This window comes from Cricetulus griseus (genome assembly GCF_003668045.3).
Source record: "Cricetulus griseus strain 17A/GY chromosome 1 unlocalized genomic scaffold, alternate assembly CriGri-PICRH-1.0 chr1_0, whole genome shotgun sequence".
Classification (NCBI taxonomy): Eukaryota; Metazoa; Chordata; class Mammalia; order Rodentia; family Cricetidae; genus Cricetulus; species Cricetulus griseus.
In genome coordinates this window covers 249595937-249623178 of record NW_023276806.1, presented here as the reverse complement: position 1 = coordinate 249623178, position 27242 = coordinate 249595937, and the positions used below count along the sequence as shown (strand labels likewise).

Here is a 27242-nt window from a genome sequence, read left to right as displayed (position 1 = left end):
AACTGATTTGCCTTGTAGGGTTTCTCCAAAGAAATCAAAATACCTAAAACCAAATATGTCGGCTACATCAAAGATTATGAAGGAGCCACTTTGATGGGATGTGAGCTAAATCCTCAGATCCCATACACGGAATTTTCTGTCATCATTAAGAAGCAAAAGGAGGTGAGCTACTTATTCCTGCCCAAGCCAGCCTTGGGGTGGGCTGCATTTCACTGGGTTCCGTGTCTGTGTGTGCTAAGTTGTATGAAATACAGCATGTATGATGACATCTTAGCTTCACTGGGCCCTTTGCATCTTATCTCTTTGCTTTCATCCCCCACATCACTGATGCTTTATCCCTCTGGTTCACATTCCCTGTCACTCTTTCAGATTCTGTTCCAGGCTGCCTTTGAACTTCTGTGGCATTAGTCTGACTCATCCACTTGGATTTAATCATTTATCGTAGAGGCATTTCTTCTATGTCCATTATTCTCCCCCTTTACACTGCAAGCACTTTCCGTCCAGTAGTAACTAATTTATTATCTGTATTGGTATGGCATCCTTTATGCTTACAAATGAAAAATAGTAATAACAGAGAAGGCTTCAGATGTGAGTATGCAGTGATTTAACATGCTTAAAAAGGCAGAATGGCATAAAAGAAAGTCCTCATGGACTGTTTATGAAATGAATGAGCTCTGTGGAAAGGCCAGGGCCATGACTTGGGAGTTGATATGCGGATGATATCAGTTCCATCCAGAACTCCTGTTCCTTAATCTGCTGTTTTCCACTGACAAGTTACTGAAAAAACACATGTGCCTTAAACCCATCAGCTTTCTGACATTCTTAGGCCCAATTCTTTTACTTAGTATATGTAAGCCGTATAACAGCCAGAAAGTTTATACTGTGCCTAGTGACAGATGTCACTTGCTGAGTATTTTATTTAAAGTTGGGTCAGGCATGTGCTGCTATAGATGTGAGCAAGAAGGCATTTTAAGTTAGAAAATCAAAACATCTCTGTTGCACAGTCAAAGATTTCTACCCAATAGGGATGTGTGTCTGACCTGCCTTTTTGAAGAGTTGTCTTCCCTCAGTGTTCTCTAGGGCCTAACAAGCAGCTCTTGGCAGTTCTTTGGTCCATTGGTGGCTGCTGGGCAGCTGACACTGGTACTGTGCTGTCAGCTGCTTGTTCTGTAGTCTTCCGCCAGCCACAAGGGTTCAGCCCCTAGTGTCAGAGTCCCTTGGAAGTCTGCAGATTCCCACTGAGGATGATCTGTTAGCTCTTCATACCCAGGGGAAAGCCAGAAGCACAGACCTATTTCAGATAACTAAAAAATGATTCCCTTTTTAAAAGCTAAGGCTTTCTCTCTTTCCTATTTTCTGTTCCCTCTCAGGTCCTCCCTTTCCCCTTTTCTCTTTTACCTCTCCCTCTTTGTCACTAATCTTTTCTTATACATATCATTAAATGGGAATGTTTGAAGTAAACCTAGTTTTTTTTTTTTTTTTTTTTTTTTTTTACACACATATACAATGTATCTTGGTCATATCCACCCTCTACTCATTCCCTCTAGCATCACCCCAATATATCTTCCATCTGACTCCCAACTTTATAACTGAAGAAACAACCCCCCAAATCACTAAGTCCAATCATTGCTGTCCATCTGCACAAAAGTGGGGCATCTACCGCGGCATTGACAACCTATCAATGGCCACAGTGGCAAAGAAAAGCCACTCTGCCTCCCTCCCTTCTTCCGAAGCCACCAGTTGCCCTTAGCTCCTCATCTTAGGGTGGGGATCTGGAGTTCTTACCCTGTTCATGATGCGATTTTTAACTCTTGTGCAGACAGATTCCTGTGTGTCTGCACCGGCCGAATGGTGTCCATGCCATCCTTTCACAGCCTTCCTCCATATCTGCTGCCTCTTATGTTCTTTCTGCCCCTCCCTTCTTCCAGGCTTCTCTGAGCCTTTGGGGAAGGATGAGTTGATAAAAATGTTCCATCTGTGTCTTTCCCCTCACAGCCGTATGCTCAGTGTTCCAAACTAGATTTTTAAAAGAGAGCTGCATCATACCAAAATAAAATTCTTTTCTTGTAGAAACAGACTATGTAAAAGGTGTTCTTAATTGGTCTAGATAATAAAAGGCCAGAGTCAGATATAGAGGGAAATGCTGAGAGATCAGAGAGAAGGAGCAAGCCACAGCACACCTTACCTCCTAAGCGTCTCAGCAGAGAAGAGAGCTATTTCCTGTTTGTCTCCTCTTATATCCTGGTTCTGCCCAGCTACATCATTTCCTGTCTGTCAGTACAGACCTCCAGACCTCTATGGTTAGCTAGTGGCAAGCTCCATTATCTGACCTTCAGACAGGCTTTATTTGTGCAAGAAAGATATTACCACAAGGCTAAGTATCTCTTATCCAAAATGCTCCTGACCCAAGCATTTTCGAATCTATTTCGTTCTTCTCCACTATTTCCATTGACTTATAACAGCATCTTTAATGAGAGAATCCACAATTTGAAATACTCTAAAATGCCAGACTCTACTTGTGGAAAGCTCCTTGAATAATAAAAGCAATGAATGAGCTGTGTGAATTGAGAACTTTTCTAGTCTCTGAATGTGTACTTGATCAAAATCAGCTGAAGGCAGAGAGAAATGCCTACTGCTCCACAGGTGAGCTGGCTTCACTGAATAACTGTATGAATTGGGGTGGCATAACCAAAGGTAAGGTCACTTCCAATATATAAGATGATGGACACAAGAACAGTAAGACCGTGTGTCCTGTGAGGAAGAAGGGCACGACTTGAGCAAGAGAAAGGGTGAGGGAGCTGTAAAGTTGTCTGCGTATGTATGTAGGTTGGTATGGAGGGTGATTTTTCTATTTCAGCTCACATATGAGACTACAAGAGGCTGGACCTGGAGGGCCCCTGCTAGCCTCTTTAGTCAGCCCCTCTCTTTCCTTCTCTTTGATGGTCCTTTACTTAGTGGCAAAGGTTTGTGTGAATGTCACTAGTTGAGTGTGTTATAAAAGAATATTTCTTTTTAAAATATATATTTAAAATTTTTGTATTATTTTATGTATAACACACACACTCCATGACATGTGTTCTGGCCAGATAAGAACTTGCTGGGGTTGACTCTCTCCTTCTACCATGTGGAATGCCAGGGATTGAACTCAGGTCATTAGGCTTGGTGACAGGTGCCTTTACCCACTGAGCCATGTCACAGGTCCTGAAATGCTTCTGCCTCTTACCTGGTAATTTGTCTTCAGCCTTCTCTCCTTTTTTGTCTCAAGAACATGTGTACAGCATCAGGAGCATCATCTCCTTAGTTTTATCTGACTGCCCTGGATTATGGTGTGGGGTGTGTTTGACTGAACACATTTTCCCTCATGCTTTTCAGATCATTAAAAAGCTGATAGAAAGAAAACAAGCCCAGATTCGAAAAGTCTACCCTGGACTATCATGTTTCAAAGATGGAGTTCGGCAGATTCCTATAGAAAGCATTCCTGGAATCAGTATGTATAGACACTTTTAAAAAGCAAACTCTTCTGTAGATCTGTAAGATAAGTTTGAAGTGATTACCAGAGTACAGTCATTTGAAAAGCTTTCACCTGCCCTCTTTCCATGTGTGGTGCTTCTGGTCTTTGAAATAGGCAGCAAACTAGTTGTGGGATGCTTTCCTGTAATCCCAGCATTGAGAGACTAAGGCAGGATGTAGAATTTGAGGTTAGAGGCTAAAGTGAGACACTACATGGGGATGGGTAGGGCAGTAATAAAGACTTTCTAATGTGTTTTCTTCCTAACTAAACCCAGAGTACCTTTAAAAGAGTTATTACTAATATACATAATTAAGGCCTTGTACTTGTACACGATAGTTGGGATAGTTGGCAACAGCAGTATCTATTAAATAGCATGGAAACTTTGGATCTTTGTTTTTACAAATTGAGGAACTCATCTTCAAATGGTTGTATAAGTTAGCATGCAAAAGTTCAGAACAAGAAGCAACCCATTCTGCTCTCCAAATGGCCTGCTGTGGACAACCCGCCTTGATGCCACTGTCACCTGCATGAACCCATTGCCTCTTCTTTTCTCCTCTCCATGCATGATGGAAGTCACATCAGTCGTTTGAAGTTTTTATTTTACAGTACCTTTCTTAGGAATTCTTTTTAACATGCTAAAAATAAACTGTACTGGGTTAAACCATACAAAATAATTGGGGTTTGTAGATTGAAAACTATTAATATCATTTGGTAATCTTATTTGGTTTGAACCTAAGTTCTTATAATTACTACTCACCCCACCCCAGAACCCAATGACAAAACTAAAGTTCTTCAGGAAAGAGACAGGATGCTCTTTCATTGCATCTGCCCTATTCCAGTTCTCTGGATGCTGAACCTGGGTTTCACACTTCCCTGTGTTGTCACTGTTAATAGCAGAGTAGTTGCCCCAATGTTGAATGCCTAATGGTGCCAGGCATTCTTCTGTTTTTATTTGTTCCCAATTCATTACTTTTCCATCTTTTGTCAAATGTTTAGCTATTTGGACTAAAAAAAAAAAAAAAAGAACTCATGTCACAAGGGCCAATACCACCTAGTTTCTGTAGTTTTGTTTTGTAGGTAGGTAAACTGAGATAGAGCCAAAGTAACTTTTTAAAGGAGAACAGAAGAATCAACTCCAGATCCCTCAGACACCAGGTCCCTGTAAACCATCTACATCACAATCAGGGACTTGGCCAAACCACACAGCACAGAGCCCTGCGCTGAGCTAAAATAACAGCAGCACTTTGTTGTGTGCTAATTGAAGATTTCTGACTTGCAGTTTAAACATAGATAGTACTGGTTTCTTCTCCTTTTCTTCTATCTTTTGAAGAGCTGGAATTCCTGCCTTAGCAAACACTAACCAGCTGAGATCATAGCTCAGGGATAGAGCACTTGTCTCAGTAGTGATGTGAGATGTTGGCTTTAATTCCTAGCACTACAAAAGAAATTAATAAATCAATTAAGAGAACAAGATATACTAATATAGCTGCCAGTCTGGGAAAGCATTTTATGTTGTAAGCTGTATGAAAAAGAAAACAAATGCTATTAATTTCAGTGTGTTTCCCCAAATAAGACATTTATTGAGACATGGCTGTCATGTATGGTGCTTTTAATAAGTAGTAAGTATGTTATTCTCTTGACCCAGAGCAGTTCTCATTTAGTGTTTAATTTTGTTGACATATAGGAGAGACAGGCTGGAAACCAAGTGGAAAAGAGAAAAGGTAAGCAAGCCGGGCTAGAGGATGTTAATGGAAGTGATTTTCCCCCTTCCAGCACTTTCTAGGAAAAGGGCCAAGTGATGTAATTGGTACATAGCATTGGTGGGCTTCAGTTCCTAGGCTGGGACCTGAGAGGCTGAGCTGAGTGGTGATCAGGCCTGGAGCATGAGCACTAACCCTTCCTCTTTGTTTTCTCTTCTTTCAAGTAAAGAGCCCAAAGACCCTGAGCAGCTTTACAGCATCCTTAAGAACATCCTGCAGCAGGTGAAGGTGGGTACCTGTCCTGCACCTCATTTGAAATGGTTTTCCACATGGCATTTCCATATTAGATACCTTATTTTGTTTCTTTTATTCAAGAGCCATCAAAGTGCTTGGCCTTTCATGGAACCCGTGAAGAGAACAGAAGCTCCAGGATATTATGAAGTTATAAGGTTCCCCATGGGTAATGCTATTACAATTTTCTCAGTATAGATATAAAACTGGGTGGTGATGTGGGAGACAAATATTGGCTTTGGCAGCCTGGGAGACCAGCTGCAAGACTGCACAGGGCTCGAAGGGAAAATCCACAGCGTTGGCTCCAACTAAGACCTTTTCATCTGACGGGGGTTAGGGGAAAAAACAAACACTTATTCTCTTAACGATTCCTTTCTTTATTCTCTTATGTTGTTCTCCTTTGTTCCCTCTCCCCAATGGCTTAAATACAGGCATCACGAAGGGGTCATATTCTGTTTCTTAAGCGATTAAAAGCAGAGTTATTAGACAACTTATGTGCAACATATTACAGAGCAAAGAAAGAACATTTTTTTAGTCAACTCTTTTATTGGCAGGCTGCAAATTTCAGTAGTAAAGTAAAAAAATCAGTCACTTTATTATTTATCTTGAGAGGTAGTCTTCTTATAAGGAATTTTATCTTATAAGGAATTTTATAAATCTAAACTACTGAAGAGTCTAAGAAGGTAAGAAAACAGCCCTATACCTTTTGAGTGTCATTAGAACTGATGGCCATTTTGTCCTTTGCCCTGGGTTTTTCCAGGCAGGGGAAAGGCAATTTTAAACTAACCCATGACTATATAAACATTTTGGACTAACATTCTGTAATCAGCAGTCGTAAATTCTGGGTTTTATCAGATTTCTCAGAGTGCCATATTTTAGAAAAAAAGACTCTCCAGGTGTCGTGAATTCTCTAGTTCAGGCTCAGGTCAACATTCATGAGTTACCCTAAATCTTTTAAGCATCAGCTCAGCTGGAACTTCCCAAGACATTGTGAGACCAATAGTACTTTAAATCTGAAAATATACTTTCTGTCCTACGTGTAACTCTAGACCATAAAAACAAAACAAAACAAACAAACAAAAAACAACTTGTAACTCTTTCTTGGGGCTATAAAGTCAAATTATTTTCTGTAGCCCTGACCAGGTAGAATATCTTTCCCTGTAGTGTTTCTGAACAAAAGCTGTTTCTGTTTCTAGACCTCAGCTTTTTGCTCCCTGTCATCTGTGCAATTCCAAGACCCAATATTTTTCTACATAAAAACAGTTGGCTGAGCTTTAAGTCTTCAGGGAACATACCTGTATCAGAAAACTGAGGTCAGGGTTTGTGCAGAGAATTAACTATTGTCTTTGGTTATCAGCCAGACCTAGCAAGGAAAGTGTGTGCAACAATCGGTTTGTTCTGCACTTTCAACCCAGCCCAATAAATCAGACAGTTCAGTTATATGTCCTTGTAAACTTTAGGATGTACTCATGAGATAAACACACTACAATACAGGCAGAGGGAGACTCCTCACAGCTACCAGGGAAAGATTGTAGTAGCATATGTGAAGGTACAACAGAAGCAAAAGCAAAAGATACCTCGGAGTCTGTATCCTGGTGACCTTGCTTAATGAGGTTTTCCCATCAGAGTTCCACCTGGGGTATGTGTGTGTGCAGATTATTTTGGGCTGGAGCAATGGCTCAGCACTTAAGATCACTGAATGATCTTCCAAGATCTGGGTTTGGTTCCTAGCACCCATATGGCCACTTATAGCCCTTTGTAATTCCAGTTTTAGGGGATTCTATGCCCTTAACTGACCTTAAAGAGCACCAGGCATGCACATAGCACACAGACATACTCGGAAACAATCTATACAATTAAAACAATAATAAATGATTATTTGGTAAAGTTGAAAGTCAAAAGTTAGTTTGACTTCATTGATAGAGCCTGGAGCAAAATTCATTTGTTTTACTTTTAGTATTTTATGTGCAGGTTACTGATGCATTTGCAAATAAGATACTAGCCTCTTTCTTTGTGGCTTTAGTAAAAACTAGCTCAACCTATAAATTTAGCAATCAAAGATTCTGTGCCAGTGTTCTGCCTGCCTCAATCAGCATCCCTGTAACCTCTACTGTTCCTTAGCCTCCTGGTGCACAGTAAGAGACGGGAGCAGACAAGTACTTAGGTCCTTTTAATGTTAGTGTGGGTACGTGTTATATATAAAATCCTTTTCAGAAGAATAGACTTAGAATTATTTTGCTTAATGCGATGGAATTTCTTGTAAGCATGGCATTGGGGTGAGAAAGATGTAAGCACATCAGTAGCATACATTTCTTCCCACCTTACATTGTCAGCTGTTGTGTAGGAGGAGTCAACAGTTGCTAATGTTGTTGTTTCCTGTGCAGATCTGAAAACCATGAGCGAACGTCTCAGGAACAGGTACTATGTGTCTAAGAAATTATTCATGGCGGACTTGCAGAGAGTGTTCACCAACTGCAAAGAGTACAACCCTCCTGAGAGCGAGTACTATAAATGTGCCAGCATCCTGGAGAAGTTCTTCTTCAGTAAAATTAAGGAAGCAGGGTTGATTGACAAGTGATTTCTTTTCCTTAGACACTCATCAGCAGTGTGCCTAAAGCAGGTGGTTTAGGTTTTGGGTTTTTGTTTGTTTTTAAGAATTGTACATCATGTGTTGAAGAGACTTGTAATAATTAGCACTTTTGAAAAACAAACAAAACCTCCTTTTAGCTTTTTAGAGACGTATTTAAATGGAAATCATAGAAAACTTTATTTTGTGGAGTAGATTTTAATTTATTTACTACTATCGTGTAAATTTTCTCTGGCATGTCCAGTAGCTGACTAATGCATGGTAGATGATCAGGGGCTTCCTCAAAACCTGTTTGTGAGGAAATTGCACACAGTACCAGGATTTATGGGAATCTAGAGAAAATTTTGACCATGAATGTCTCCATTTTTTTTTTAATGGAACATGAGAGATTATTTTATTCTGAAGGACTTTAAGAAAAGGGTCCACAATACGCCTGTCAAGGTGAACTATGTGATGTTTGAAGTCTCACTGTAGACCTTTTACGAATATATATTTTTTAAAACACTCATCTAGATGAGGTGCTTTGAGCAGTTCTGAAAAATGCAACTTTCACAGCAGCAGCAGCAGCTGTGACTCCTGAGGAGGGGACTTTTATAAGTGTCTTCCCCTCACAGGCTTGAGAGTGCACAACCACTATTTAATAATTCTTGGCAGATATGTGTCCATGTCATATTTGCCTTTGCTTGTGCAGGTTCTAAGTTCTAAAAGATCCTCTCCCAGGCCACAAAGGTGTCAACTTGAAAACATTGGAGGTTTTGTTAACGTTAAGACATGTGTCCTAAATACTTATGAATGCTAGGAGTCTTGCTCCAAATAGGTAAGGGTTCTTGTATTTTCTGGTACATTTAACCCTATCAGCAATATCTGTGTGAGCATTTCCCATTTGCACTTCCAGATTATGTTTGTCTGAGGTGAACTGAATTCTCACCAAAGTTTATGCCAGTATTTTAACATCTGCGTCATTTCTTTAGTTCACAGTTACATCCCACTAATGTCCATCCACTGTACAACCTTAGCAACCAATCTGTCTGGGGACTCAAGCTTAATGATTGGTTTTATTTCCTGATTACACTACATAGAAAAGTGGGCACCTGCCACCCCAGCTCTGGGAAAAACCAACTAATATACAACCATATTAAAGAAAGGCCACTTCAAAGGTCGACACTAATTTTTATGATGCAAATTTATAAACTGATTTTTTTGTAAAGGCTGAGGTTTTAAAAATGTATTTAGTGTATGTTTTCTATCAGCATAAATTATAATGGGTCACTAACAGTCATTTAAAAAAGCTTGCAGAGGTAGTGTGCTTGAAGGAAAACACCCTGGAAATCTGCTTCTGACATAGAAGGTATTCTATATGTTCAGAATGTTCACTGAAGACCATACTGAAGATGCCACAACTTTTTAGAATTGCAAGGAACACTCTGAGTGGCATCTAGACTCTTAATGAAGAAATATGATACAAATTGCATTAAGTATCTCAGACTGTTTTAAAAACCGGATTTTGCTGAAGCATCTGTCCACCTTGGTAACCTGTGAAAGTTTGGTATTTCTTATAGAGTATTGTCTTTAAAATCAGATGGTCTCTTCTATATTGAAATCATTTTTATGTTTTCTAATTTAAAAATTAATATTTTCTTATAAATATTGTGCAATAAAGCTGAAATAGAATGTGTGGTTTTTGCAAATGCTTTAACAGCTGATAAAAACTTTACATTTGTAAAATTAATATATTGTACTGGTACAAAATAATTTTAAATTATATTTTGAAAACTCTGTCTGGTGTTATGTTTTGTTACACTAACAGTCTGAGGTTAGCAGGGCAATGTGTCAGCTGGTATGATCATTGATTGTGCCCTCAATCCTTAGCTCTTAAGCTTTTGTGAACATGTCTAGAATTGCTGCAGTTGTAGGAAGTTTTATAAAGAAAAAGCAAACCCCATTTGGGGCTAGAGAGAAGGCTGGGGTTAAGAGCATGTCATGACCTGGCATGTCTCAGCCTTAACCCATGAGGTTCGGCCTGAGTGGGGGTGTGTGGACCTGGAAAGTCCTAGCAACCCAGCGTGGATAAAGACCAAACACAGGCATCTTGTCATCTTTAGAGAGCTCTCAGTTCCATGTTGTAAAATTAGAGTCCCTTGTTTATTCGCCATCTTTTCTGGTGTTTCTTAACCGTCCTGCCATGACCATGAGGGAACCATATCTCTCCTTGTTTTCTTCTCTCCTCTGGTCACTTGCCCCTCACTCCTGTCCTCCTTAGTCACTCAAACCAGTCTTCATAATCTCTAAAGTTAAAGGGAGGGCTGCTGCGAAGGGCATCTGCTTCTAAGCGGTTAGATAGTCAGTCCACAGTACCTCAGTCTAATCTATCTGCTTCTTAGCTTCCTGTAACTGGAAATTTCATATCAAGAAAAATGCGAAAAACCTAGCCATTTCAATTTGTTCTAACAAGTGTAGCCATTTTAGCTTATTTGTTTAATTGGTTTGTCTATGTAACCCTGGCTGGCCTGAAACTCTATGTAGATCAGATTGCTCTCAAACTTACAGAGATCTGTCTACCTCTGCCTCCCACGCACTGAAACTAAAGGCCTGCAACACCACAACTGGTTAAATGTAGCTATTTTCCATTATTGGCTGAGTAATCAAAACATTGAGGTGAGGGGGCTTCCAGTAAAGCCAGTTAAAGGCACTTGCTGCCAAGGCTGATAACCAGAGTTCACAGCCCAGATCTTAAACTCACACACATACAAAATAAATAACCTTTAGGGAAATGATTCAGCTGGTAAAGAATTTGCCATGCAAATGATGAGGGGCTTCATTTTGGATTCCCCACCCCATGTTGGAAACAGGGATGCAGCTGGGCACCTGGTTAACTAATGTAGCCTAATTGGTAAGCATGCAGATGAAGGTGTCCAAGTTATCTTTGCAGGTAAGAGTCAACAAAGCAAACAAAAAGATGCTTAAAGGAGATTAAGAACAACTACAAACTACAAAAAAAGTCACCTTTAATAAAATCAGGGAACTCTTATTTTGTCTGAGTAAAACAGCCACCTTTATCAGATCAGCTGTTGCTTGCTTCCAAGAGTCCATTCCATGAGCTGTGGACTGCTGGCGTCCTTTTTCTTTTTTATCCCCCCCCCCCTTAGTTTTTTTCAAGACAGAGTTTCTCTGTGTAATACTGGCTGCCCCGAACTTGCTCTGTAGACCAGACTGGCCTCAAACTCACAAATTCACCCGTCTCTGTCTTTGAGTGCTAGGATTAAAAGCTTGCACCACCATACCCAGCTAGAATTGCTCCTCTTAACACCTTTTACAAGGTAAAAAACTAGGACAGCTAAATGCCAGCTTTTAAGACTATTATTGGAGAAGGAATAGAACACCAGGGAACTCAGAGGTAAGATATTAATGTGAGGTTGGGGTGTAAGCTGATGTGTTAGAAGACCTGGCTGGATATCATGAAACACCCCGCTAAGGAGCCTAGTCTTTACAGAAGGCCCTGGAGAGCTAAAGAATAGTAATTGCAGCTGTAATCTTTAAAATAACAAGAAAGTGGCAACTATTTCTAAAAAGAGGCATTAAATCTGGTTTATTTCTAAAATATTATGCATCAAAAATGCTTTATATCAAACAACATGGTAAGTCTCAAACTCTTTAGTCAATTATAAATCAGTATACACTATATATATGTATATATAAAAATACAGTGCTTATCAGATAAAAATGTTGACACAAAACCCTTAGCAGCCTATGAATACAGAATGAATACACCATGAATACAGAAACATGAGAAAGACAAAGTCTAATAGCAGTTTTAAGACAATAGTGATTGGTGTGTGCTTTGGCAGCACACAAACTAAAATTGGAAGAATAGTGACTAGTACAGAGAGAGGATCAAGGTTGACACGAGGCACACGGATCTTTGAAGTAAACAATCAGGTGTCTACAGAAGGAAGTAGAAAAATATTTTTGGGCTGTTTGAGGTCATGTAGTACAGTGGTCTAAAACAAGATCCTCCTGCCTCAGCCTCTACAGTGCTGATATTACTGGCATGCACCATCACATCATGCCAGGCTATGACAAATTTTTTTTGAAAAAGGACCGGGAAATAAATATCTGGGGCTGCAGGCCAAATAGCAAATTTAATCCAAATATTTTTTTTCAACTTCTTAAATACACAAAAACTAAGCTTGCACAAAACATGGCCCACAAGCCAGCTTGCTCAATTTGGACCAGGATACAGTCCACCTCTTTGTAGGATGCACTGTGGTAACCACAGCCACTCGAGGTTCTTAGCTAAGACAGTCACTCCCAAGGCACCGTGGCAACTACAAAAGAGAAACAGGGGCTGCTGTAGACTACTGGCTGTGCTCCTACCACACACAGGGCCCCGGGTTCTGTCTTCAGCACTGAAAAAAAAAAAAAAAAAAAGAGTGGCTGGAAAAATAAGACTGTGATGGGAAAGTAGGAGGCACAACAAGAGTGACAGAGAAGAGCTCTAAGTGACTGAAGGGAAATGTAGGAAGCCATGGTGATGGGGGTAAAGTCTGCAATGGATACTAGAAGGCCCCTGATACATTTAAAAATCTATTGCATGCAGGAGGGTTTATTCCTGGGTCTTGCCCAGATGAGGCAAGTGTTCTACTGATGAGCCCCAAATTGAAATGTCTTAATTGTGGGCCTGAAGGCTGCAGGTAGAAAAGTTGATAAGACAAATCTAATGTGAAAGGGAAGGGGAAAATTGACAGAGACGACAGAAGAAGCTACAACTAAGCTGGGAGTGGTAAAGGCCAGGAAGGAAGGTAATCAAGATTACTGACAGTTAAGAGTAGAAGAAAAACACAATGGTCACCACTATGTATGGCCAGACTTTATATGATTGTTCTTTAAAAATGGACCACTTCAGTTTAAAGAAATATATACACACCTGTAGAGGTTCAACTTTCTGACCTGGGCTATTTACATTTTGTATTTAGATCAAAACCAGAAACCCTTACTATTCACAAATTTGACAACATGAAGGACTAGCCTGGGTTCCACGATATGTTATCATTCTAATGAAGAATGATATCACAAACACTGAGAGTTTACAACAGTTACCTTGTCCCAGAACCAAACCCATCAATTCTCTTAATCATGATTCTATATATATTTTATCCAAAGAATTAATATGACAACAGAATAAGGGACTCACAGCAACTTACATCTTACTGTGATGTCAAGGATTTATGAAAGATATCCTATCTTTATAAATTTTCAACTCTGCAATTCCCCTGCTTAAGGAAAAAGTAAAGATGCCAGAGAAATTTTAGATGTGTTGGTAGCAATCCACACAATTACAAAGTATAGGTTCAAGAGACATCCTGATAAGGATTGGTGCTGCTCATTACATACTGTCTCACAGACTATTAGGTAAAAAAGAAGGATCACCTTTGACAGCATCCAATAAAAGGAGCTACTGTGTTAGCTTTGTACTTCTTTTACGACGTCTCATATCCTTTTTCTGCTTGAAAATAGGAGAATTCAAGAAACACAAGTCTGTGAAAGGGTCCCCTCTTCTTAGTTTCCTGTAAATAAAAAAAGATTTTAGGAATGATTACAAATAAAGCAGTATTAAGCTCAGCATGGGATTATTCAAAAAATATGCCAGTCTTAGTCCTCAAATAAGACCCGCCCATAGCTAAAGCCCTTCTTCAGCCCTTGCATTAAGAGTTGATCGTTACAGTTGAGTTCACACAGTACTTACGAAGCAAGTGTTGGCTCTTTATAGCTTGTGATGGCAGTACACCTGCGCTTAGGCAGAGACACTGCTGGGCTGTCTTCATGCCTTCTCGGAGACAGAGAAAGTTTCCTAATTTTCACTACAGGATGCATCAGTATATTAGTGACATCCTTCAGGCTACAACCAGGTGACTCTTCTTCAGTCTCAGGTGGGATATCTACAATACAGTGTTTACTGAATATGGATCCAAGAGATAAAATCCACAGAAATAAAAATATGCTCAATTACATATTTTAAACACACGAAATACACTTCATGATCTATGTTTTAAAAACTTCCTCTTGCTTTTTCTTCTTTTCAAGCCAGATAATGTAGAAACTATGGCAGATGTAAAGAACTTCTAGCTGCAACAGAACTATTTAATAAAACAACTTTCTTCCCCAGTAGCTGAGATGTTATGTGTTAGTTTAAAGTAGGAAATTGCATTTTAGTCACACTTTAATACTGAGAATCATCAATCAAGGCCCCAGTCTCATTCAACACCAAAGTTTGTAAACTGTTGGAGGCCCACTGAATACAAAGGTCCTTCAGTACATTCCATTAAACATACAAGAACACTCAATCAGTCCGTGAAGACCAGGATAAAATGTGTTCTCACTGGAGCTAATGTTACAAAATTCAGATATCTCCCCCACCATAAACACCCAGGTCCTCTATCTCACAGCTACATCTATTGGGAGGCAGGTACCCTATGCATAGTGAGAACACTGAAAGACAATATTCTCCAACAGAGTTTTGTAACTACAGAGTATCTAGGTGTCAGATACTATCCTGTCACCATTAAACATATACAACCATTCCAGTATTAATAGGGTAGACTAACTCCAAGCAACAGGATTAGACCGGCTATTATATTCTAGAATAATGCTTCCCAAACCATAAGTGTTTACAAATTCCTAGGGGAACTTATAAAGACATTCAAATTCTAATTCAAGGTATAGGACAGAAACCTGTGATTATGGCTGTTTTCAGGTAATGCTGCTGGTAGAAGTCTGGGTTCAAACTATCTCAGTGTTTCTTTTTGTTCTTTTTGAAACATTGTTTTCAAAAGAACACAAAGTGTTAACAATAGTTCAATTAAGCCCCATGTTAATTACCAACAGTTTGTCAATCCTGCTCATTTTATTCTATCATTAAAGTATTTTTATTTGAAGTAGAACAAACAGATTTATTAAGAAAAAGAGAAACAGCTATTGAAAGCAGAAGGAATACTCATGACACATATTTTAAAAGCAGACTCTTGTAAACTATACTGCCTAGCTGTTCAACTAGGAAAGTTGATTCATTGTTTCAGGCTTTAATATCCCAGTCAAGCAAACCAAGCATGCTGACTGAGCTGTTACAATGTGACAACATTCTGAAGATGATAGGAACTGACAGCATGGAACTATTGCCACTGGAATCAAATTCCCAAAGGAGTCTTTTTGAGTAGGTGCAGGCTGATGACTAATGATGAATGACTTTGATAAAATAAAAGCAAGAATTTCTGAGCTAAAGTTTTCAGCAGATGAGAAAAGAATTTCTTGCTCTCACAAGTTCATCTTCAATTAGAAAAATAAGTCATGGTTCCTGCTAAATATATAGTAAATCCATTAAAATGAGGTTTTTTTTAAATTTTATTTTCCAGGTGATCACAAAGTGTAAAGAAGATCTTTTAATTCAATCCAACCACAATCTGTCCTCTCCTCACCCTGCTCAAAAGTCTCAGATCCTGAAAAGTAATACTCCTGTAAGATTCCTAATTGCTTAAAGTCAGTCAGAATAACACAGCCATGTTTCCATTTTCCAACTCTACTATTAAATCAGACTATAACTTCCCCTACAGAGAGCACATATGGGAAGTCTCTAGTCTCTCCCAGAGTAACATATGGCAGGTACAGTAACTAAGAGTACATCAAAACCAGGCAAATAAGCACACTCTTACCAGTAGGAGTTCTGGTTGGTGGAGCCTTCTCTGTATCTTTTTCATCCGTGTACTTGAGTCCTCTTTTAGGCCGAGACCTGGTGACTGGTCTGTCTGACTCTCTAGTGTGGTCTTCCAGGTGCTTACAAGGAGGCAGGTAGGAGTCGTCAGAATCGTCCTCAGAGGCACTCAGTTCAAAAGCACCCCCTTCCCTGTGGATGCTGTTGATCTCTCCCCTGGAGCCACTGCTTACTTTTTGTTGGAAAGGGGTGAGGTGAACACGCTCTTCCAGATTAAAATCATATGCGTCACCGGCACCGGTAGACCCACTCAACTTTGTGGGGTGTACAGTGTGCTCATCTTTGCCTTTGCTGCCCTTACACCTCAGTGAGAGTTTTGATTTGCATCTCTGGTTGGCTCTTCTTTGCTCTGCTCTTCTTTTTTGTGCATGTTTATGCTTACTTTTCATTTGTTCGGGTTTAGATAATAAAATGATTTCTTTTGTTTTTGCATTCATTCCTGGGCAAGTCAGTCTAGGGGATAAATTAACTTGATCCTTGTTCCACAGACAAACATTTTGTTCTACATTTTCAGGTCTGTACAGAGTTATAGTTGGGTCTCTACACCCACTTCTAACTTCCAAAGACTGTCCCACCTGATAACTGGCTTCACAATCCTTTAAAGCAGTGGAGCGACTTACATTACTAAAATCTTTCTTTAAGTGGCAATGGAAAGACACAGTCCTAGGTAAGGTCTCATCAGTAGACTTGACTTTACTTGAATCAAAGTCACTCCCCAGTGTGTCTGGAGGAACAGGACTTGGTTCTGAACATTTAAGAAACAAATGAGGAACAGCGTTATGATTCAGAAATTTGCATTCCAAGAACATTAGAATTGAAAGTTGCAGCCGTTATTCAATAGTTTCCCTGTATTTACTACAAGTAAATAAAAATGTAGAAAATTCAATATCACCATCTATTTACTCATCATTGAACAACCAACAGCTTACATCAGCATTAAAAGACACTGTGGGAATGAAAAGCCATGTGTGGTAGCTCATACTTGGGAGGCAGATGTTGGAGGATCAAGTGAGGTCCAGCATGTGCCACATAGCTCTCGGACTGCTTGGGCCACAGAATGAGACACTGTTTTAAAGTAAAACAAGAACTGGTGTCTGCCTTTAGTCCCAGCACTCAGAAGGCCAAGGATCTCTTTTGAGTTCAAAGCCAGGTCTTCATATGTGAGACCCTGTCTCAAAAGAACAAAACACCCTCCACATAAGCAAATACACATGTATTTTGTATATATTATAAGAGGGGTTTTATGTGCTTCTGGTTCAACAGTTTAAAGAAAAAGGAACAACCTCTCTGCTTAATCTCTGAGCACAGAGAACTTCCAATTCCAAAGTAAGAACATGTTAAATTATTTTTTGAAGGTGACTAAGATTTGGATAATTGCTAATTAGGCCTTTCAGATAAATATCGTCTGTATTCATAGGAACAACAGGGTTTTCACCTGTTTTGCTTACTCAAATTCCATCCATTTTGTGAATGCTTCCTGTCAGTCACTTCTGGTTAGATGCTTTACTTCTCTGAGGCTACAGAAAATGGATTATGTTCCTAGGCTACAACAGTGTTAAACTAAGACAATATATGTAAACTGCTACAGCATATAGCAGTTGACTGCAGCTACAGATACAACCATAATTCCTCCTTATAGACTTGGCGCAATGAATAGGTATGTTGCTGTTGTTTTTTCCTGACAGGGTCTTAAATTTGTACTCTAATGGCCATGAAACTTTGACCTCATTGCCTCACTGTGCTGGCTAGCTTTATGTCATCTTTGACACAAACTAGACTCAATCTGAGAGCAGGGAGCCTCAATTGAGAAAATACCTCCCTAAGATCAAGCTGTAAGTAAGTCTGTAGGGCATTTTCTTAATTAGTGCTTGATGTGGGAGGGCACAGCCCATTGTGGGTGGGACCACTCCTGGACTGATGGTCCTGGTTTCTATAAGAAAACAAGCTGAGCAAGCCATGAGAAGCACCCCTCCGTGTTCTCTACATTAACTCCTGCCCTGTTTGAGTTTGATGATGAACTTGAGTTTTATATGGAACTGTGAGTGAAATAAACCCTTTGCTCCCCAAGCTGCTTTTGTCCATGATGTTTCATCACAGTAATAGTAACCCTAACTAGTATATTTACCCTCCTGAGTGCTAGGAATATAGGTATAAGCCACCCCTTATGCTTTGGATATGTTATTTTAATCCTGTTTCAGTCTACATAAAATAAAGTTACTTTGAACAGAATAACAGATAAGCAGATTTAAGAGTTAAAAAGAAGGAAGAAAATGAAAAAAATTTATTAGGGTACTTATTCACAAAAAAAAATCAGTATTTTTAGATATTTCTACCCAACTTACCTTTGGTTTGGAATGGCTCATCATTTTCGTCAGGAGCAGTTTGCCTTATGGAATAACAATGAAAAACAGAATCTTGGCAATTATGTAAAAATCCAACATTTTCCCAGGCTATAATCTTGTTATATCATTTCACAATTCCAATCCAAATCCACACACCTTGTTCCCTATCACAGAAAACCAAATGCTACTTATATGAGGTCTGGTCTTTAATACAACCTCACATCACAGAAGGAACAGTCAACCCAAACTGTCTCAAAGTCTTTAAGAAAAAAGTCTGGCCACTCAGCTCTTTAAGACCTGACAGCACTAGGGGAGCTGCTTAGCCCACCACCTCCCATTTTCTTTTAAACTTACATTCTTTTTTGCTTCATTAACCAAGTTTTCTTGCACTCAAAACCCGTTATTGGCAATTTGCAATTTTACTCTTTGTAAAAATTTTCCATTTTATGCTATTAAAATATATTAAAATATAGGTTTGGTAATAGAGTAGAGCTAACAATTATTTTGAAATCTAATTAAAATCTGATTACCTTATCTCATTTAACTTCATTTGTCAGAGCTTAAAATCCAACAGATTTAAAACTACTACAGTTAACAATGATCTGTAAGGCTAGAAATTTATAGTATTTATGACTCCTTCTATAAGAAATGGATAGACGTGAGAGGACTACAGAGCACTGTCTCTGGCAGCTGGTCCACTCCCGGGGCTAACTGCCAATATCTGGAGGCACCTCTTGTCTTCACAGCTGGGGAGGGAGTGGCTCCGGGCACAGTGGTGCAGTCCAAGAGTCCAAGAACACTGAAGTATCCATAGCACACGGGTAGCCACAACTCGGTGTCAGCACCATCAAGGCTGAGATCTAGCTAGGTAGAGTGAAGCCATATTCTGTAGCTTTCTAGATTTTTATTTGTCATGACCCAAGGTTGAATCATGTAGCCCAGGCCATCTTTGAATGACTGTCCTCCTATATCAGTCTTCCAAGTTTTGGATTTATAGCTAGGCGTTAGTCAAACTCACTAATTGGTGTTAAGTAAGAGCTGAATTGTTCATTCTGGCAAAAAGAAAATCAGTTTTCTACAATGAAGATTCACTGGGTATATCAACTACACTCTAGGGCAGTTCGACAACACTAAACAGACTCAATGGTATTTTCGTGGACTTTTTGTTTTGTTTGGGCTTTTATTTGGTCTTATTGGTCTTTTGACTGTTCTGATTTTCCTTTTTGTGTTTCTTGATTTTTTTCCCCCTTCTTGAGAGAACACAAAGTTAGTGGGGAAGGGAGGACCTAGGAGTGGGGGAGGGGTGAATGATCAAAATATATGGGATGAAAAAATGTTAACTAAAAAAAGCACTAGGTATTTTGGTATATATAATAAATCTCAATAGTTCATGAAAGAACATAAAACACACATAATCAAAGAAAAGGGAAAAAGGGCATCTGAATCAGAACTGATCAATAAGATACAGGTATTAAAAAGTGATAGTTCAACCCCCTCCCAATAAATTGGACAGTTTTTAGGTCTTGGAAAAAAAAATTAGTTTTAACAATGACATCTTACCAGAATGAAAACATGACATACAAAAAACCCTACTGAAAGAAAACAGTTAAAAGCCTTTGTGAGTTTCTAACTCTAGTCATTAAAGTAACTAAACAGTAGAAAAAGAAAGCTCTAACTTTGCACATACAACAGTATTTTAATATCAAATTCTCATAAGTATACTTCTAGTAGATAAAGCCTCAGACTATAAACACAAATGATGTCAATTTCCTTTTACAAATGGATCGGTAGTAATAGAATCAATAATGAACTTGGCACTAACTGTAAGCTCTTCACAGACAAGTCGCTGATGGTGTTGTCACTACTGGAGACCACTTCTTCGAGATATCCTTTCTGGTTCTGTTAATATATTAAATCAAAAGAAAATACCATTATAATTGTTTACTGCTATGAAGTATATATATGCATTTTGCATTATGAATGCATTGCTGAATAAACATATATGCCTGCAACAATAATACATACTTGCTGATAGTCAACAGCACTGCCACGAAGTTTCAGGGGCTAGGATTCCAACAGCTGAAACATCTCACAGTGCCCTTACAGCTTACATTCTAGTGTCCATCTCACACTGCCCTCTTATAGGTTATATTCTAGTGTCTATCTCAAGGTGCCTCTTATAGCTTATATTCTTGTGTATATCTCACACTGCCCTCTTATAGCTTACATTATAGTATAAAGAAAGAAATTTTAAAAAGGGTCTAGTAAGATGGCTCACAGACACGATTCCTTGCCATTCAAGCCTCATAATGTCAGGTGGATCCGTGAGACCCATGGTAGAAGGCAAGAATCAACACCTGAAAGTTGTCCTCTGACCTTCCACGAACACTGTGGCGCACATGTGCCCCTCCTCCCAATGAAAAGAGAGACACGTGACTGATTTCCAAGGTGAAAAGTGCTATGAAGGTACTATCGGAATGAATCTAGAGCAACTAAGCTGGAGAGCTCTATTACGCAGTGACTCTGGCCTGAAATATAAGAACTAATCAGCTATTAAGGAGCTGAAGGAAGAAAAAGCAGTGTAAACAGCAAATATAAAAGTTGTGAAACAGGCAAAGTCATAGCTGTGTTTAAGAGAATAGGCCAATGCAGCTGAAAAGCAAGAGCTGAGAACAGTGGGAGACATGCATACATTAGCCAGCAGGCAAAGAGCCTTGAGAGCTATGACCTCCAGGGAAAGGTTAATCTAAGTGTGATGGAAACTCACTTAAATATTAAGTAAGGCAGTATAAAGAAGTGTCCATCCAACATGAAGCATGGCTTACAAGGGATGCAGAGTGGAAGAAGTTAGGTGGTTATCATAGCAAAGGCTTGGGGCTGTGGTGGCAAAGCCTGTGGGATGGCCCCATTAGTAAAGCATGCATAACCCAAGGGTCTATGGCATATGCAGGGTTAAGCAACCTGCCATGGAGTTCCTGTTAATGGTTCTATCATTCTGAACATTTACCAGATGAGAACACTTGGAGAGAAAATTCCATGTGTAAGGCCTGAATATGGATAGGGGAGATGGCACTGACAAAGTAAGTTTGGCTAGAGTGAGTGCACAGTCTAATTTACTGAGATGAAGAGCAGTAACTGGAGAAAGATCTGAGCACAGCAGTGCATTAATCTCAGCACTCTAGTGCTGAGGGAGGAAGAAGATCAGTGTGAGGTTAACCAGGTTTCAGACTGAGTTCTGGGCTAGCCTGGGCTTTATAGAGAGACTGTGACCCAAACTAGAACTAAATATATAAATTGAAAAAAAAAAAAACAAGGAGGAAGGTAGAGGTGCACAATATGCTTGAGAATTGGAAAGCAAAGAGTTGTGCTTTGTATAAAGTCTGTTTGAGATGCTTTCTAAAATCAACCTCTGAGTTGTACATCTGCATGTGTGTTCAAGCTTTGATATATGAATTTGAAAGTCCCCAAAAGATAATTATATAACCATGGGAGGATTTCACATGTGTCCAGGGCAACTAGCAATAAAGAAGTTGCTAACACACAGGAGACTAACATGGAACAGCAAGGAAGTAGGAAGAAAACTCAGGGTGGATAAGATGGAAAGAAAATGAAGAGATCAATGTTTTCAAGTGAAGAGACTTCTCTTGCATATCACTGTAAAGTTAAGAAACAAAGGCAAGCCAAACTTGGCAACATGCAAGTTTTGGTGATCCTGACACATAAAAATAGAGAATAGTAAGGACAGAAACTATATACATGTAACTGAGACAGGGTTTTACTATATAGACCAGGTTGGTCTTGAACTCACAGAGACCTACATGTCTCTGTCTCTCAAATGCAGGGGTTAATTAAAGGTGTAAACACCACATCTAGCCTCCCCCCCCCCGTTGCTTTCTTTCTTTCTTTCTTTCTTTCTTTCTTTCTTTCTTTCTTTCTTTCTTTCTTTCTTTCGTTGTATTGTGAGGGGGAAACAAAGAAAAAAGGGATGGAAACCCGACCAGGAGAGGTTTTGTCTTGAAGGCAAAAGATACTGGACACTACACTTCTAGCTGTAGAGACATAGGAAGGAAAACAAATACTGAGGATCCAAATTCTCATGGGGGTGAGATGAGAAGAATATGATGCTGTGTGTGTGTGTGTGGGGGGGGTAACTAGAGCAAGAGAAAATACAAGTACATGGAACATGTTTGCACATTCCTGATAGAAAGGTGAGTCCAAGATGGAACACTAAGAAGAGTTCCTAATAAATTTAATTGACTTTTAAATTTAATGAACACATACTGAATTTATTTTTATTTTACATTTTTTATTTATTCCATGTGTGTATATATCTGTTGGATCCTAACCGAACATTTAATAACAAAATTAATAATGATTTAATAAAAGATAGGCTAAAACTGCTGATGAGAAAGAGTTCTTATGAAAGAAAGTTTTCAACCTAGTATCAAATAGCTAACTTGAAAGTAGTTACATTATTCAAGACAAAGGAAAAGAGAATATTTAGTTGTATAGTAGCAGCATAATTAAAAAGATTAACTATGGCTGGGTGGTGGTGGTGCATGCCTTTAATCCCAGCACTAGGGAGGCAGAGGCAGGCGGATCTCTGTGAGTTCAAGACCAGCCTGGTCTACAACAGCTAGTTCCAGGACGGCCTCCAAAGCCACAGAGAAACCCTGTCTCAAAAAACCAAAAAAAAAAAAAAAAGATTACCTAAGGGGCTAGAAAGCACTCAGTGGCTAGGAGCCATGTACTCAAGCTTGGTTTCAAGCACCCATGTTGGATGGCTCATAACTGCCTGTAAGTCCAGTCCTGGGTGGGTGGGGATCTGCAGCCTTTGAGCTCTGTGGGCACCTGCATTCACACTCCCCCTTATACATAACTAAAAATAAATCCCCAAAATATAAAGATTTATTACAAAACACAGGGAACTATTGGAAAATGTTAGTGAGCACGTTGACTAAGACAGGAAGGAAATGTCTTAAAAATTTCCCTTTGTCTCTACATTTCTACATTTAAAACACTATTTATTTGATAGGCAGGCATGCTATGGCATGTATGGATGCCAGAGGACAACTTTTTTGGGAGTCAGTTCTCTCTTTCCACTACGTGGGTCCCAATGATTGGACTCAGTTTATCAGGCTTTCATCAACAAGTGGCAAACACCTTTACCCAATAATGTCTCTGGCTCCAAATCTTCACTTTTTTCACAATTAGTTTTGCAGCATTGAGGATGAATGAACCCAGGACCTTATGCATTCTAGATAGGTGTTCCTTCTACCCTTGAGCTACAGACCCAGACCAAGAAAACCTTCTTATACTAAAACATCTTAAGCTGAGCATGGTGGCACATATTTAAACCAGCCTGGTCTACATATCGAGACCATCACAAACTAATAAACAAACAAAAAAGCACTTTAAGCTTTCTACTAGTGAGAAATCAACCTTGAACACTGAAGAACAAGTGGTTCAGAGCAAGTGATACACATAGATACGTGACAGAAAAGAAACAAGCTCTTCCTTTAAATGCTAAGACTCTAACAGCAACTAGTAACAACATACCTAACTGAAAACACTGATAGCTGGCATTAAAGGGCCTATAATAATAGAAATTTCTCCCCATTGTTTTGGGGTTTATGCCATTGAGTAGCCACTGAATATTAGTTCTTGTAATTTCAGCAAAAACTCTGGAAAGCAGAGGGCTGGATATCTGGCTCAGCAGTAAGAGTATGCAGTGTTCTTTGGAAAAACCTAAGTCTGGTTCCCAGCACTCATTTCAAGTGGCCTAAAATTGCCTGCAACTATAGCTCCAGGAGTATCCACATTAGCATACATATGTCCAGATACACACACACACACACACACACACACACACATACGATTAAAAACAAAAAGAATCATTTAAAGCTCTGGGAAGTATCAGAGAGATTCAGATGCCAATAGACTGAACCCCCTAGTTGACTAAGGGGAAAAAAGATTTAAAATGTTGAAGGAAAACAATCTTTAAAATGTAATGTAAATCTTAAAAATCTTTTCAGAGATAAGGACTCACTGTACAGCTCAGGTTAGCCTATAACTTGGGTCCCTCCTGACTTAGCATGCAGAGTTCTGGAATCATAAGATCACAGGTATGCAAGACACCCAGGAAGAAATAGTACCCTGCTAGAAAGGCAATTATTTTCTATGCTACGTACTATGTATGTGAGGTTACACATATGTATGTCACATGTCTAACACCTGAAAGTTGTCTCAATTTACATACATACACAATCTAAATAGATGTAATAAATTATTTTTTAAAAAGTGATTTTCCAAAGAGCACTTATAAAATAGGGTTTTATAAAGCTGCACTTCATACAGCAAAACCACATAGGAGAGCTTTGTAATGAGCATACCTGGTCAGTTTCTTCACTTGGTTGGGAAGTTAGCTTCTTTTTGACTGCATATAACTGACATGCAAGGTAATAACATTCTCTTCTCAGCTGTAGGATGGTATCTTGGGCTTCTCTCACTTTGGACTTTTCATTTTCCAAAGCCAAAACTAACAACCTGTTGTTATCTTGGTAAGTTTTCAGCAGTGTAGAAGTGTTAGCTATAAGATAAAAATTTCAATTAAACCTAAACATAGAAGGTGAAACAGGGGCTGGAGAGATGGCTGAAAGCATAAAAGTGCTTGCTAAGCAATCAATGAGGCCCAGAGTTCAAATCCCCAGGGCCCATATAAGGAGCCAGGTATAGTCAGGCAAACAGGTAACCCCATCACTGTGTGTACAGGGATAGAAAGGAAGACAAGGTGTTGGAGGGATGTGGAAACAGAAGGATCTCCAGGGCTTGTGGTTCAGTAAGAGACCCTTTGCAGGGGAACAGAATAGAGAGCAACGGCAGGATTTCAGAACTTTTCCTCTAGCAACACACTGCTCCCCCCCAGAAGAATGCACAATACACAAACAAATGCCACACTAACACACAAAAATAAGAATGCTGTAAAAAGACACCACAAAAATGTCTTACTGGGTACTTGGCATGGTGCAACAATAAAGGACTTTCGTTTGCCAATCTCTGCCAAGTTTTTATTCCTTTTCTCTTTCATTCGCTTCTTAATGTCTTCAAGACTATCTTGAAAGGACTTTTTCTGACACCTTTCCTTAGCCATCTTTGTCTATGAATTAAAAAAAAAACAAACAATTACCATTTCTCAGATATTTCCAAATATAAAATTAAGGAATGAAAACAGGCTGTTCAAAAAAGAAGGAATTAAGTAAAGAGGAAATTGTAAACTTACTTCAAAACAGGCAATCATATTGATTTTTTTTAGCTTTAAAATATTAGTAATACTCAGGTGTTGTGGCATAATCCAAGCTACTAAGAAGGCTAAGGTACATGAATACATGCGTGGGCTACTTAATAAAACTCATTTAAAAAACAAATCAAAATAGACTTTAGAATCAAGCCCATCATATGGTAAAAAAAATCCTATGTCATTCAAGTAGGGGGAGGTAGTGGCACGCACCTTTAATCCCAGCACTCAGGAGGCAAAGGCAGGTGGAGGGCTGTGAGTATGAGGCCATCCTGATCTATAGAGTGAGTTCCAAGACAAGGCTACTCGGAGAAACCCTGCTTCGAAAAACCAACCTTCCCCCCACCCACATCATTCACGTTTCTGACATAATCTTATCTTTTGCCATTTCATAGGAAAAGTGTAAGTGATTCCAGAGACTGTCAACTATTCATTTTCTAGTAGATCCTCGTTGGAGGTATACAACGTTCTAAGCACAATGGGATCTGCTTATTATTGTTCTGGGACAGGGTATTGCTATGTCACCCATGCTGGTTTTGAACTTAAGAGCTCTGATGTTCCCAGCCTCCTGAGTATCTGGGATCATGTATGTGAGCCTCACACTTTAGTGTTGGCCAACCTTTAGTGTTTAGGGTTACACTAAACACTAATCAGAAGCAATTATACAGATATCTGGGTTTCTGTGTAGCAGCTTTTCTCTAATTACTATTTTGGGGCAGAGAACACATGTACTCACATTAAAACATCAATGTGCTTCAAACAAAATAGACATGCTCAGCATGCTAGGCTACTTTTCATTAAGTTTGTATCCTAGACTACAACTTCCAGATCTCAAAACTGCAAACTGCTGCCACCCACAATGTACACATACGATATTCAACACAGAGGACTATTTTCATCCATCTCTTTCCTAGTTAAGTGTTTTCGTGAATCGTTTCCTTTCTTGAGTATTTTTCTTCATGGCTTATTTCCCTCCGTGCATACCTGGGGCCTTAAATAGGTACTGTAGATCTCAACACTTTATTTCTACCAATGTATGTACGATAGATTGGAGAGGGAGTCCAACAGAATAAATGCAACTACTTTTTTAAAAGTACAAATGGGTTGCATAAGACAGCCAGCCTACCACCACCAAGTTTTTAAAATTTGCACTGGAGATGTCTGAGCACCATAGAGATTGAATAAATGACGGCATTAAGGTTGATTACAGCTCATCCGTGTGCGTGCGCACCCCCGCGCGCAGGGAATAGGACCGGACCTTTGTGCAACCTAGGCAAAAATCTGTCAGCGAGTCACATCCCCAGCCTCTACTGGATACTTTACAAGCAAAGCCTTATTTAAACATCTTTTGCTATCATAACTAAGCAAGCTGAAGTCGAACAAGACCAGTGCTAGGGCAAAAGTCCTGCCTGCTGCAGGGTGCGCGCTACCGCGAGCTGCAGGCCTCGTCCGGTCCTCCGGGTACCCCCGGTGCTCACCGCCCGTCCCGCCCCATACCTCGGCCGCTCACGTCGGGGCGAGCTCGTCCTGCCTCCCTCTCCCGCTCCGCCACGCAGGCTAAGAGGACCGCGGCCACATTTGAAATCCTCCGTCGCGAGTGAGCATTGGCTGGCCGGAGGCTGTCACGCGACGCGCCTCTCCCAGACACGGCGCCCGGCCCCTGAGCGGCGTCACGTGACGTGCCTGCGCGCGCAGCCGCGGCTTGGGGCGGGCGGGGAGAGGGTGGAGCCGCGCGGGCTTGCGAGAGGCGGAGTC

The 27242-nt window shown here is 39.7% G+C and overlaps 2 protein-coding genes across 5 annotated transcripts in view; one reads left to right on the top strand and one right to left on the bottom strand.

Annotated features, from left to right (window-relative positions):
* Positions 1–9818, top strand: part of Kat2b (lysine acetyltransferase 2B) — a 101998-nt gene extending 92180 nt beyond the window's left edge. Inside the window, exons 13-18 of the mRNA XM_027394578.2 lie at positions 19–162; positions 3373–3487; positions 5196–5232; positions 5436–5499; positions 5587–5671; positions 7887–9818. Of these exons, the coding sequence (XP_027250379.1) occupies positions 19–162; positions 3373–3487; positions 5196–5232; positions 5436–5499; positions 5587–5671; positions 7887–8080 (639 nt within the window). The 3' untranslated portion in view covers positions 8081–9818. The remainder of the gene's footprint in view (positions 1–18; positions 163–3372; positions 3488–5195; positions 5233–5435; positions 5500–5586; positions 5672–7886) is intronic.
* Positions 157–27124, bottom strand: Sgo1 (shugoshin 1). 4 transcript variants are annotated; one of them, XR_003481042.2, is made up of 10 exons: positions 26985–27124; positions 25202–25349; positions 24586–24782; positions 20016–20092; positions 18194–18237; positions 15793–16596; positions 13833–14025; positions 13517–13653; positions 1786–2016; positions 157–1258 (listed from the first exon to the last, which is right to left on the bottom strand). XR_003481042.2 is itself a non-coding variant. In XM_027394580.1 (9 exons), the coding sequence occupies exons 2-8, from the start codon at positions 25341–25343 to the stop codon at positions 13542–13544; spliced, it is 1569 nt and encodes a 522-aa protein (XP_027250381.1). In that variant the 5' UTR covers positions 25344–25349; positions 26985–27124; the 3' UTR covers positions 11649–12495; positions 13517–13541. The 4 variants fall into 4 exon arrangements, 3 of the variants coding, with proteins under 3 accessions (XP_027250381.1, XP_035307613.1, XP_027250380.1); XM_027394580.1 differs by lacking the exons at positions 157–1258; positions 1786–2016 and adding an exon at positions 11649–12495; XM_035451722.1 differs by lacking the exons at positions 157–1258; positions 1786–2016 and having other exon boundaries at positions 11649–13653; positions 15793–15913; positions 16472–16596.
* Between the last annotated feature and the right edge of the window lie 118 nt (positions 27125–27242).